This window comes from Melozone crissalis, unplaced genomic scaffold (assembly GCF_028551555.1).
Source record: "Melozone crissalis strain CALT ecotype California unplaced genomic scaffold, PUWL_Pcris_2 ptg000023l_1, whole genome shotgun sequence".
NCBI lineage: Eukaryota > Metazoa > Chordata > Aves > Passeriformes > Passerellidae > Melozone > Melozone crissalis.
Genome location: NW_026535801.1, coordinates 26,128,073 through 26,142,252, shown reverse-complemented (window position 1 = coordinate 26,142,252; position 14,180 = coordinate 26,128,073). Strand labels below are relative to the sequence as shown.

Sequence of the window (14,180 nt, the reverse complement as noted above, 5' to 3'; positions counted from 1 at the left end):
AGACAATGAGAAATGAATGACAGCACAAGAGGTGCAAGTGGAAATTAGCAGAAAAAGGCAGAATGTTTTGTCTTCTAAGCAGAGTTAGAGTGCTCTGAAGGGAAAGGTAATCTAGATTACTTTGCACTGACAGGCCTACATTTAAAAAATTACTGACAGAAGTGTTCTTAAAAAGAATATAAAGTTATTTTCAAGGACAGTGAAGAATATTATCTTACCAAATATATTCCCTAGATAATGCCCAACTGTCTCTTCCTACTGCTTCTATCATGCTTCCTTTCCAAACATGTTCTTATGACAGCAGCATTACAAGCCAGCAGCACACATCTGAAGCTGCATAACTGTAATGTTTCCTTGCCCAGACATCCTCTGGAGGAGATCTGACAAGTGCCTACCTTGTGACACACATGATTAACAGAGCAGGGACCAAAGCTGCACACTTACATGGCAGAATGGACGCTCCATCCCAGCGTCAGTGGCAGCCTGGTGCTTTCTGTGCAGTGGGAAAGCAGGGTTAGGTATCTGGGAATAACCACCTGCTGCCCCACTTTATGATTGAGAGACAATGCTACATTGAAGCTGTATCGTTTCAGATGAAGAATCAGGACCCTGAGAGAGATGAGAGAAGGACAAATGTTCATCTCAAGACAGAAGTCAAAGAAAACCTATTCAAAATCCAAGTAAGCCTTTTTTCCACAGGCATTCAACTGACCAAACCAGATTATTACTTTGGGTGGTAGGCAAATGCTGACCATCCCTAATCTGCAAGACACAGGTAATCACACACCCCCTGTTCATCATTCAACTTGTACAACATTAAAATTCCAGAATATATTTTCTATATGTGCTTCCTTCACATCCCAGAAATCCCAAGAAAAGGGGAAAACTTAGTCCTCCTTATGTAGTGATAGGGAGAAAGAAACAAGTACTGCTGAGGGTTTCCAAGGGCTTCTTTAGAGTAAAACCGAAGAACAGCATGGAGACTGACTGCAGGTGCACCTCTTTCACACACTGACCACTGCACATGCTGTCCTGCTCATTTTCCCAGCTTTACTCTTCAGGGGATTTTTGCTTGCACTTTTGTAACATGCTTCCAGGAAGGAGAGGAACAGGTGTCAGCATTTACCTGGGAAGCCTGTTGAACTTGTGTGTGACAACAGCAGACTTTCCATTGCACTTCTCACAGGAATACTCAATCTCCTCTGCCTGTTTAAGGGAGCAGAGAAATGACTTGTGGATCAAAAGAGAAATCAAACAGATCTCAACCAAAAATACACCACATCTGTTACACAAACTCTTCAAACAGCAGTAACCACTTAAAATTATAATCACCTTCAAGATGACATAGTAAGAGGACATTTAATAAGAGGACAGGTAGCAGGCCTTAAAATTTCACATCATATCCACTAACACAGGTGGAATTCTTCCTGCAAGTCTACTGAAGACCAGTGAATTAGCCACCATTATGACACAAAATAGCTTCCAAAGGGAGGGGACAATCTTGTGAGGGTAACAGTTTTCTCTCCCATACACAGGAACTTGTTTGTTGGGTTTTTTTTCCCCCTAATAATCTTCAGTGGATGTGGTGCCATGAAATTTTCTCCCTCTTGTTCAAAACCTCTGCTTTGTTCCTCAAAAGGTATCCTCATCTAAACTTACCAAGGGTATGCTACATGAGAGTAGAGTTGTGGACAGACATCAAAAGGGGAAGCATTCCTTTCCTGAAATTATATAACCTACAAACATTCCTACAGCGCTTTACCTTAAGTGAAGTCAAATTACATTAAAATTTTAGGATTTTTTTTAAATTGTAAGACCTCCACCAGCTTTTAGAAGAAAAAGCATGTCAGCTATTCTCTCTGTTGAAAGTATTATCTATACAGAGAGAAAAAAAAAATTGGCTGAAGATATGACAAAATACCACACCAATTCACAGACATACAGTCCATTTTCAGCTTTCAGAACCTTGACCTTGAAGCTTTATTTAGAAAGCAAGCATCCACATATTACAGCTATTTTTTTTTTAAATTATTGTACCTGCATGATTTTTTTCCTCCATGCTAATTAAGGCTTGTACACTAGCCCAGGAGAGGTAGCACTTCCTGAGTGATTATCCCAATGTGACAGCCTCTCTTCTCTCCTCTCTATTTTTGTTTACACCTCAACTCTTCCGTCACAAAATTGGGAAGTTTACCTATTTTACAGCAGTTAATTTCTGCACAGCATTTTACAATATAAACTTCCATATGCTGTTAATGGACAAACCTCAAAAAAGTTCAATGTTATCTCACATGCCTGCAAACCACTGTCATAGAAACTAATAATTAGCTGTACAATCAGAATTTCCATATGGTGCATGACCTGCACACACTCCACAATGCATAAACCCCCCCTCAAAGTACATACCCGAAAAAAGAGGTCAAGAGAATCCTGGATGGATCGGGAAGGAAGGAATTTCTTCCTTCGAGGAAGGTCAATGGAGAGGTCATTAAACTGTTCTCGTTTAGTGACTGTTTCACCACACCTAAAAAAGAAACATGCTCTTGCAAGCCTGATGAAAGAGAAACTTAAAACTAACAAATACTTTTGTGGTTTAGGGTAAAGTGACTTCCCAGTTCATCCTATTTTTACTCATCAAAATGGAACTGTTTGATGCTGAGGACAAAGTTGGAACTTGCAATTTCTTTTCGATGCTTTAGAAGTTAAAACATTTGTTTAAGGGTAAGAACAAAAATGCACAGATTGCTTTGGAGAGGCAAATGATCAGGTATAGAGGAAATCAAAGCAATTGCTATAGCTGAACACATCTGCTGCACAGGTCACACACAATGAATGCCCAAACATATTGGTTGACATCTTTTTCTGCAAGAATGTAGAGAGACAGAAGAAAATGCCATTCCCTGGATGCCCTTAGAAAGATCAAATTAAAAACATGGCATCCCCCTTTCCTTTTTTTAAGAGGAAACATTACTTGGCTGAAACCCCCTTTTCTCTCTATTCCCATACAATTGGTACACACAGAGCAAAGCACAAAGGCTTTCCATTGGAAATGCAATGAAGAACTATGTAGTATGACACTGTTTAAAGAAGGCCTGCAGCAGCAGACAGTGTGTGAAGTTTACAACATTTCTAGACAAGAGAGTATTCTTCTAAATATCTAGCCTTGGATAAAACATAGTTCTTAGTTGTGGTTACTGCAGGTGAAGTCATGTGAGATGGGAACACTTCCTAAGTCTTGTAAGGTAAGTGTGAAAAAAGCTGTCAAGCACACTTACATTTTGCAAATGATAGAATGCTGAACCTCAAACTCTAAGTTACTGATAACTGGACATGTATAAACTTTGGTGGCTGAGAGGTCATCAGAAGCACGTCCTGGTGAGTTATCCTCATTAGGGATTGGTTCACTCTTCCAAGTTTTATTTAACTTTTCCATGTCTTCCTTCAGCTGATCCAGACACTGGCTCAAGAACTCATGTGCATCCTAGAAACAGGGCAAATGCAATGAAATGGCTTTGTATAACTTCATTCAGTATTTTTCTCAAACACACACAGAGTGGGGAATTATGTTCAGTTCACTGCATTCAGTAATACTGAGGCAGTTCTGCTCTAACAATCATTGCCATTCAATCAAAAGCCACTGTCAAACACAGCTGAAGCTTGACAGGTGTTCAATACAGTCCAAGCACTGGGCAAACTGCACATAACTGTTTCCAGACACTGATACTTACATTCTGCATGTACCCAGAAAATCTCTCTGCAGTAGCTGAAATGGCACTTTTCACCTTCTTGAGCAGCTCTTTCTTAACCTCAGGGCTGCAGACATCTTTTTTAGCAAGCAGATGGGCAAAACGTCTGCAGAAGTCAAGGCAATGAAACACTGGTTGGTTTTCCAGGACTTTAGAGAAACATAATAGAACTCATACCTTATTTTAAGAGTTCCTAAAAGCTTCTGTCCTGTGATAAGTGGTTCAGGGGTTCTGTATGAAAATATCCCACATATAATTAACCTTTTCCATTTCAAGTATTTTGAGATCTCATTTGAAGCCATCATCAAACAGCACTCAAATGAACACAAAAACCCAATCCACAATCTTTTAAAGTAAAATGAAAAGCCTTATAAAGCTCTAAAAATGTATTTCTCCTCTTTTGCAATGAGGAAAAAACCTCATAATGCTTTTTAAAAAACATTTGTACTGATAGGAAATATGATATCACACGGTATCAAAATAAGCAATACAAAATCACTAAATTCAACTTGAATGATCAGAACGGTTTCTATTTATGTTTTATTTTTAAACTTCCACTCATTTTCAAGCCTTACATCTTCCAGCAGTAAAAACATTTTAACAGAGAAAAAGTTGTAGCAAAAAGAGCCATGAGGAGTTCCTTGGTTCATGCTAGTGTTTCTGCCAGCTTTGCTACAGAACTTTTGAAATTAACTTTACTTGTGCCTCTGAGCTACTGTGATTTAGTTATCTTTTACAACTGCTTTACAATTTCACAGGACATACACACCAAATATACTCCAAGCACAAGTTTTGGTCATGCTACATACATAAGAAGGTGACAGGAAGATGTCACATCGCATGACACAAAAAACCCCCAACCCAAAGCAGGGAAAACCTGTATAATCCCATTGCATCCCAAACCAACAACTCATACTCAGTTAACCCCAAGAATCTGATCAGTTTATTGCAGCTTGACAAGTTTCTGCTACCCTGCTGAACTCCAAGAACAGCATGTGCTGTCCTGGCCCTCTCAGCTGCTCGGTGAAGCACGTTAGGAAACCACAGCACAGTTGATAATCAATCACTGATCAACCAAAAAAAGAGTCACCAGGTTAGATGGTATAGCCAAACCAAGAGAAGACAAAGTAGATGCTTTGAGTATCAACTCTGACTTGTACAGGATGACACACTGCCCATTAGGTATATGGAGCACAACCTTCAGAGGTCTTTCTATAAAAATTAGAGAAAGGACATTTCAAGAGGCACATGGAACAACCTCTGATCCCCAGTAGTGTAGAAAGAGTTCAAGATGACACACTATTTTCTATTAAAATAGAAAATTATCTCAAAAGATACAAAAAATTGATGGAACAGAAACACAAACGGTTCTGATAATCCTGCATCTTATTTAGTAACAGAAAATAAATGAGGTGCATCAGAGAAAATATAATAAAAATCCCAAATGGCTGAATTTAGAGAAAGATTAAGTATGCAAAACTTGAACACTTTCCACAGCTACCAAACAAAAGGCATAAGCCCCCACATATCAGGTGAAGTTAGTGATCAGCCTAAACTCTACCTGGCAAAGTTTTTAAAAGAAACTTTTCTGCACCTAACTTATTTTGCAATTTCTTACATTTTCTTCTGAAGCATTTCACTCTGCCACTAGAAATACAGTAAAAGAATGCCTGTAACTCAATATTATAAGTTAAGAGCTGATTTCCCATTTCAAAAGTAAAGCCCCAAAATACAGATAGCTCTAGGATTTCTTTTATTATCTATACAGGCAAATGACCCTCTACAAGCATGCTTCAGTATTACCAAACCAGTTTCTCAGTAAAGAAGGAGAAAAACAGCTTTCACAGAATGTGAATTTTACCTGATAAGTGCATTGAGTGGAATTTTTTTCCATGGGATACCCTGTTTGAGCAAATCATTAGCAAAAGACTGAATTGAAAACAAGGACTGTAGGATGGCATTCATATAGCAGGTGTTTCCCAAGTTTGAAAACCTGAAAAAAAAATTTTTTTGAATACTTGGTCAATGTGCAAACCTGCTGCCAGAGTTAAACACAGCACTACTAACACACAGGATATTCACCCCAGCCACTCCCCAAAGAGCATCTTACTGGAGCTGCTCCCCAGCCCTTCAGCCTAAACTGAAAACTCATGGGAGTCAGCATTTATCAGGAAAGCTCACATGAGTTTCTACAATCAAACTTTTAAAAAATGCATATATATATGTATATATATACACACACATAAAGATAGAGAAATGAATCATCATTAAAGGAGCATGAATTACCAGAAATTACTATGTCTCTGAAACTCCCAGGATGTGAATTCAGGAATAAATACCCTCCAAACTAAGAAAAGGGTTCCCTCCCTCAGTGTTCATTAATTTCAGGATTATTTTTTAAATTAAATAATCACGACAAGAATGTGCATGTTATGATGATCAAAGTATGCACACTAGATAAAGAAAATTAAATTTACCCTTGCAACTGTTGTTGAGGATGGGTGGAAAGGGGCACTCGGGGTTTGTTCCATCCTGTGTAATCTTGATTAGATCTCATTTTTTTAACAGAAAGAGGGGCAGGCTGAGAAAGGAATCCCAGGCTTCTTTTGGCTGAAGAGGTCTGGCTGGATACACTAGACCTAGAAACATAAAAGCATAAGAAGATAGAAGATTTGTGATGTTCTGCCTTAAAGAGCTATAGTCCATGACACTGGAATTGCAGCACCATGGAAGACAAGGAGTGGTGAAGCCACACAAGATAACTGGAATGTATCACAGTGAAAAAGAGATGTGACAGACAACATTTCTCTCTAGAAGTGTTAAATCTTAGCTTGGTTAAATCTTCTTATACCCACTGGTGTGCACGCAGTATAACCAAGTCTTTGGTCTTATAAACATTTAATAATTCCCCACACTCTATGATGAGAGGAAGAATAATTACATAGCAGGAGATCACCATTCCCAAGACAAGCTTAAAATTCTCATCTGGGCCAGAATCTTCATTTTCAGTCTCTTGTTCTTGTAACCTAATCACCAACTATGGACCTCAATTCCTAACATTTAAACATGGACAATGCTTCTTTTCTCCCCTGATCTTGTACCTTATCTATCTAGGACAGAGACCATGAGTCTGACTGCCCAGCACCTTACAGTGAAGAACCCCAAGCTCAGCAGGATTTAGTATTTGCTAAAATACTGTTACTAAAATATAGAATTGCATGCCATTTATCTACTAGGGAAAAATGAAGTACGAGTTCAGACTTAACTTGCAGAATTCATATAGTATTTGAACCATATAGAGTTATTCACAACAACTATAACAGACTTGAGTGATTTTACAAAGTCTTTCCATTGAAATCAGTAACTAGTTTGTAGATGTAAGCAGGGCAGTTGAAGACACTTTGAAGAACTGCACTGTGCTGCTGAAGGAAGAAAAAAAACCAACAGAACCCACCATGTTATGCATCTAAGCACCATGTGATCAACACACAGGAAACTGAAGAGCTTAATTCCTGTGAAACAGCTGCTATTTACAGTTCTAGTGAATCAGCCCTACCTGTCCAGGGAGGAACTGCCAGTGGAGTACTCCTTTGAAGAGGATCGACTACCATAAAAAGATGATGACTGCAGTGGTAAAACACCTTTAAAAGAGAAGGAAAGACAGGACATTTTGTTCCAGGTTACACAGCTATTTTTACAATAAGCAGCTTGTTTGAAAGTACCTAGTCAAAAGGTTTAAAAATCCTCAAATACTGATTTCTAGAATTGGTTGGGAGATGACTAATACATGTGCTTAGAAGTACTAAAGTGACTATTAATGATATGTAAGTAAAGGCATGAAGGAGTTTCAGGTATTCAATTCAGTCTCCATCAAACCCAAAGTGCAATATGAAATATTAAAAAGTCATTATCTTCACTATGTGAAAGTTAATAAATATCTATACCTCTTGTTAAGAGAGACAAGACACATGTACAGAAAACTCCTGATTTCCAATGCAGAGCTCTCAAAATTCAAGGTAAATATGCAGAAGTGAAAACAGCTTCTCTTCCTACTCCCAACTCCCGCAGTAAATTACAATATACTTGGGGCAAAATAGCATTGTTTTATTGATATGATATCATTGTGACAGATCCTGAGACTTTAATGCCTCAGATGGTACCACATTAAAAAAAGGCTCTCAAGAGTAAAAACCCCACCTATTACAGTGAATCTCAGTGTAATTTAGTTTGAATAACTGTTTGCTTCTTTTCCAGCTTGAAGTTGTTTGAGCCATGCAATTTTCAGAAATGCAGATATATGAAAGAACTTTGCAAGAACTTGCAGGGATACACAGTCTAATTTTGACTCTGAAGACAAAACCAGGTGTCCATTCAGAGGTAAATATTCACCTTCCCAGCTCTTCCAGCAACATATTTGTGCCATCAGAGATGCAGTAAAAAAAGAATGCATCCACCAACATTCCCCCATAAAAACAAGATCTTGAATGCATTCCACTTTATGAGGAAAGAAGTTAAGTATTTATTCATAAAACTGAAGAACAGTGCTGCTTACTAGCTTATCTACATATTGTCAGTATTTCTGTATTGTCTGTAAAGCCTGGTCCCACAGCAGTATCCAACAGAACTTTGGTACAAACAGGACCAAAGTCCTGGCCCCTCTAAGTTCTGGGGAAGAGATAAGGAAGTAAAAGCAAACAGTAGACATCTCAATCACAAAAAAAAACAGCCTAGAGTTCACACAGGCATTAAGAGCAAAGGCAAGTTTTAAAAATATGTAAAAAAGCAAGTAAAAAGGAGTTTACAGAAATCGCCTCCCAAGTGAAAGGGCAGCTTGGAACAGTTTGAAGCTGCTTGTTGGAATTTTCAAGCAAGATGGCTCATGGGCTGGCATCAGCACTGAAGAATAAAGGTCAAGGCCACACTAGAGCAGGACAGGCTTTGAAAATGAAGGCAGGTTATCTGCATCTCATATATGGCTCTGGAGGAAGCAACAAAGTTAATGGCATAGCAGATTAGGAAAAAAACACCTCTGCAGCAACTTGCTGGATTTGTACCAAAGGGGCGAGACTGTACTGGTCAAGGCTAGGTATCATTTGGCTTTACATTAATTTTTTACCTGATGTCCTATTCTCCTCAGCCTGCTTCAGGTTCAACTGTTTCTCTCTGCTACTATTCAAGTACTTCCATGCTGGATCAGTCAAGGCTTTATTATTCCTACAAAGAGAAGAGTGGAAGGCAGTGCAGTTATGGAAGATATGGGATATTCCTATTCAATATTTACAACTTGTTTTAAAGCATTTCTCTCCTATCACCTTTAATACCTGACCACGAACAGTAGAACTTCATTCACACATAAGTTTACCTCACATAATTCATTTAAACAAGCCCTCTTACAATTAAATCTGACTTTAAACACATGAAGCTTCTTCTTCAAATGGCAATTCCCCTTTATCAGTTTTGTTTTGAAAAGGGTCAAAGCACATGTAGTCCACATGCAGTTCTGAGTGACATAATTGACAAAAGATTGATGACTGGAATTAATTAAATCTGACTTTAAACACATGAAGCTTCTTCTTCAAATGGCAATTCCCCTTTATCAGTTTTGTTTTGAAAAGGGTCAAAGCACATGTAGTCCACATGCAGTTCTGAGTGACATAATTGACAAAAGATTGATGACACAAAATTTGTATGTGCCAGTTCATGGAAACCAACTGCTGGAACAGTCTGTATTTCCTTTACTAACCCTGAACATATGGCTCATTTCAAGCACCCAATGTATTCATAAACTGACTGGTCTGGTCCACGTGGCTGAGAGCATTCTTTTTAGAAAAACATCCCTTTACAAATGAACAAGGAATTTAAAATCAGAAACAACTGTTACTTACGTTGAAGAATCATTCTCTTTGGGATAATCTTCACTCATTTCTGAACCAGGGGGTTGTGTTCTTTTCCTCTTTTCACTGATGAGAGAAAAATTTGTGGTCATTCTTTTTGAAAGGTTAGCAAATGTCCCTCTTCTAAGTGAATATAATTCCTCAATGCCTTCCATGCATTTTGGACCTATCATCTGCAATCTCCACTTTTACAGCATACAGTGAGGCATTTGGTCTGCTCAACTCTTAAGCTGTACTGAAAGCTCTAGTGCCAGCATCAGTCAGAGGCTATAAAAGCATGTATTAACATCCTGTTAAAAGTAACAGCAAAACTAGAGGAAGATTTATATCCACCTGTAGCTCTACAAAGAGCTGGTTTTTTACAGTATCATAGTGAGAAGAAAACCCTCCTACCGATTCTCCAACAAGCCTGTCCTGTGAGGGACTGATGATGCAGGAGATGCTGCAATGTTTGCCCTGTTGCTTGGTGTTCCAGCTCCAGCAGAATTCTTCACAGAGCCTCTGGCTGGGGTACCCAGCACCTTGCGGAATGTGTTCTCCTCCTTACTCTCCACAGTCACTCTTTTGGGAGGAGTCTGCAAAGCCCAAGTGGAGCGCCAGGGAGAAAAGCCAAGAGTGAAAAAACAGGATCATCTTTAGTCTAATCTTTGATTTCCACCACTTTTTATTTGCTACAGTGTAGCATGCAGAAGTGGAGAGATACTACTTGTAACACATTCAGGGAGTTTAAACCCTAATTAGACATAGGTAGAATTCTGACTGAGTCACACAAGTCATAAACATTAAATTCTATTGCAGTAACCACTTTCCCTTCTCATTTTCCAATGCTAAGTCAGTTGAACTTCAGTTTTTAAAATCTCCTTTACAAGCTCTGACTTTAAAAAACCCAAGGCATGGTTCCTAACTATCCCCAGATCAATCCTGGGTGGTATTACAATTAAAAATATTAAAAGGCTGTACTAAAATCCACATAATTAAAACAGTGCCCTGACTGCCTTGGGCCAAGCAAGCTCTATGCCTGATGCAATGCAAAGAGATGATAATTGGTTGACTAAGGAATGTTGGTCAATTTTAGACTTGAAAACTGAACATGTCTAATCTCACCACTGTATATACAGCCTCGAGTTTTGAGAGTGAGATTGCCTTTAAGGTAACATGTAGAATTTGTTTTGGGACAATGTCAGAAATAGTCTCCCTCAGGGCAGTAATATAAAAGTATTCACAGAGATAATGAAGTAAATTAAAGTTAGTAGATACACCATGAAATCTGGGGAGAAAAAGAAGAAAAAATATTTTGAAGGAAAACAACTTCTGGGGAAAAGTCTGTGAAATTTACACAAAAATGTGAGCAGAATGCCACAAATTCAGTAACTTTATTCTGACATAAACCTGGATCATCTGCTTTTCAATGTACACATTTGGATTTGGCTGAAGTCTGCTAAGCCCATTGAGACCTATGCTGACTAAGACATGGTCACACATATGTAAGGTGTTTGGCATAAAACAAAGAGGGATTCAAAACTATGTGAGAAGCAAGTGTCAGTCATGTACTTTCCCTTCTATTTCTACTTCTCTGCCTAAAAGCTCATATGTGAAGAACATAGTCTGACTTTCATAGCCAGACACTGACCTTTTTTACTCATACAAATACCTTTCTTACTCCTCACAATCACAAGCTCTCTCAATTACAAACACTTTGGATGTAAACTATTTACAGTGCCATTACAACATATAGTAAAGAGAATGAGAGGAAGAGAGGAACAGAATAAAATTAGAGAGGAAAAATTTGAACAATTTAACAAACCTGGTTCTCCATGTAAGAGAATTGCCTGTTAGCTTCCTTCTGTGTGGTCCTGCTGCCCAGCACACCTCCAAAGCTGCCAGATCCTTGTGAGGGTTTCCCAGCTGACAGAAAAAGTACACAATATTTGATCTGATTGTCATTTAACTGACTGTGATTTTTATTTACAAAATGTTTAGCTGGAGTTGATTTTGGAAAGGGCATGCCAGATTTCTTGCCAACAGACTACAATATTCTGAATGCACAGACATGAGCATGTGTTTATGGATATCCCTCATACTGGTCATTTAGCCACTTGGCAGCAAACCTCCTATCTTAAAAAAAAAAAAACAACAAAATGAAGCAAATAAAAGAAAAAATGAAGAGACTGTGCATGGGAGATTATTAACATTTCAAATACTAACACACAACGTAAACAAATCCTTTATGTTAATCTCTGATTTTTGTTCAGCATGAGAAAGGTATAAAACAAAAAATGGGGTTTAAGGCCAGAAAGAAGCATTTACAGAAGTGGAGAGAAAGCCAGGAACACAAGGACAAAATGTGCTGAAGATGTGTGCTGCTTTTGGCTGGAGCAGAGTTAATTTTCTTCACAGTAGCGAGGATAAGGCTATGTTTTGGATTTGTCCTGGAAATAGTGCTGATAACAGAGATGTTATAGTCATTGCTGAGCTCTGCTCACAAAGAGTCAAGGCCTTTTCTGCTGCTCACATCACCCCTCAGGAAGCAGGGGATGCACAGAAAGCCAGGAGGGGACACAGACAGGACAGCTGACCCCAACTGACCACAGGGATACCCCACACCATGCGGCATCGTGCTCAGTGTACAAAGCTGGGGAAGAAGTAAGGGAGGCACAGTGATGGTGTTTGTCTCCTCAAGTCACCATCACACACAGCAGAGTGCTGCTTTCTTGGAGATGGCTGAACACCTGCTTGCCCACAGGGAGTGGTGAGTGAATTCCTCATTTGTTCTGCTTGTATGCACAGCCCTTGCTTTACTCACTAAAATGCCTTTGTCTCTACCCACAAGTTTCCTCATTTTCACTTTCTCATTGTCTTCCCAACCCCACTGGGAAGAGTGAGTGAGCAGATGCTTGGGGCTTAGCTGTTGTTTGATATGCTTAAACCATGATAAGATGGGGAAAAGAAAACACACCAGCTCTCCATAAGGTTATAACATGATTTACAAGAATTGTACTTACCAGTATGAACCCTGTCTTGATGGACTGCATCCAAATACATCCGCATTTCATTTGCATCTTTGAAAGGTACCTTATCAATTGTCAGAAAGCTGGTGTCCTTTAGTGTCAGCATCAGGCAGCACAGCTTTCTGCCATTTGGTCGTAAGGTCACAGTCTTAATGTTATGGCTTAACTGAAAACAAGAAAGTGACTATAAGCATAAATCCAACTTGAAAGGGCCAAAATACTTACAAATTCAAACAAAATACTTCAAACAGACAGGCTAAGAGAAACTCTCAGAAAAATACTTCTTGCTCCACTTCAAGGAAACATTAAACCTCATACAATTAATACAGTCTGTGACCTTGGCATCTGACAGGACTGCAAGGACAGTATCACTACTGCTCAACAGTCTCTAGAGTCCTGGATAAGCTTTCTGAAACTTGCTTTTCTACTGAGTGCGACATCTGTAAATGTAAAGGAAAAACAACTTTAGGAAGACCCATTTAATAAAAACTTCCACATCAAGTGCAAAATACAATTTAAGATGGGGAAAGTTTCAAGTACTAAACACAAATGTCTCACTTCACAATTTCCTCTCAGAGAAGACAGATTTCAAATAACTTAAAAAATCTGCGGAGGGAGTAAGTCAGTAAGAAACATGCTTACTCCATAAGCAACATCATAACAATTAAGTGGTGCCAAAACTTTCAGGGTTATGGTTGAGCACAAGCATCATTTTAATAAGACTTTGTGCTCCCTATTGATGCCACTGCTGTTTTGTAACATAATAACGTTACTTGTGCTTCATGCTAAGTCACCTGCAAAAACTGGCTGTTGGGTAAAGGTTCTAGTACTCATGCAGGTTTGAGGGCAGCTCAAAAAGACTGAGATAGTAAAAGACACTTCATGTCCACCAACGAGATTTCTTTTTTCCCATTAAGATCTCTAGCTGCTCGGAAAACCAATCTAGACACAACAGCAGCTTGTAAGCGGGGTTGGAAAACCACCTCGATCAGAATCTAAGGGTTTGTTTTAATGGGAACATTACACTTTTGAAACATCTTGTGCTCAATCCATGTATTTTGGGTTGGTTTTGTGGGTTTTTTTTTTTTTTGTTTTGTTTTTTTTTTGTGAGCTGTTGGGATATTTTGTAAACACAAGCTAAAAATATTTTCAAACACCTAAGAATAACAGGCTCCAAATTTTTTGTCATCACTTAAAACCCTGAGTCCAGTGCAAAGGGATTACAATTACTTCACCATCTCAGAGTAAAACAACCCATTTCAACTCAAAATTCTGTCAGAAGACTCCATCCCTACTCTTCACGCACCTGTTATGACCCAGTCAGCGTCACAAAGTGTCGGTGGGTGTGGAGAAACAAAGTATTTCTCTTAATACTATCTAGGACAACTTAGTTAAAGCTCTGAAACATCTCTAAGACATCATCTGACAGAAGAAATTTGATGACACACTCAAAAAACCAGGGAATGCTACTTCTGAAGCAAGATCATCAGGAATTTGTCACACCTGAAGTGGCATGCCAACAGCCTGGGGTT

The 14,180-nt window shown here is 38.8% G+C and overlaps 1 protein-coding gene across 1 annotated transcript in view; it reads right to left on the bottom strand.

The window, feature by feature from the left end:
• Positions 1-14,180, bottom strand: part of USP37 (ubiquitin specific peptidase 37) — a 32,374-nt gene that overhangs the window by 15,732 nt on the left and 2,462 nt on the right. Inside the window, exons 3-15 of the mRNA XM_054278510.1 lie at positions 12,643-12,814; positions 11,445-11,545; positions 10,034-10,215; positions 9,632-9,706; positions 8,863-8,960; positions 7,303-7,387; positions 6,224-6,385; positions 5,608-5,739; positions 3,729-3,852; positions 3,276-3,481; positions 2,407-2,524; positions 1,127-1,206; positions 445-609 (exon numbers count right to left, since the gene is read on the bottom strand). Of these exons, the coding sequence (XP_054134485.1) occupies positions 445-609; positions 1,127-1,206; positions 2,407-2,524; positions 3,276-3,481; positions 3,729-3,852; positions 5,608-5,739; positions 6,224-6,385; positions 7,303-7,387; positions 8,863-8,960; positions 9,632-9,706; positions 10,034-10,215; positions 11,445-11,545; positions 12,643-12,814 (1,700 nt within the window). The remainder of the gene's footprint in view (positions 1-444; positions 610-1,126; positions 1,207-2,406; positions 2,525-3,275; positions 3,482-3,728; positions 3,853-5,607; positions 5,740-6,223; positions 6,386-7,302; positions 7,388-8,862; positions 8,961-9,631; positions 9,707-10,033; positions 10,216-11,444; positions 11,546-12,642; positions 12,815-14,180) is intronic.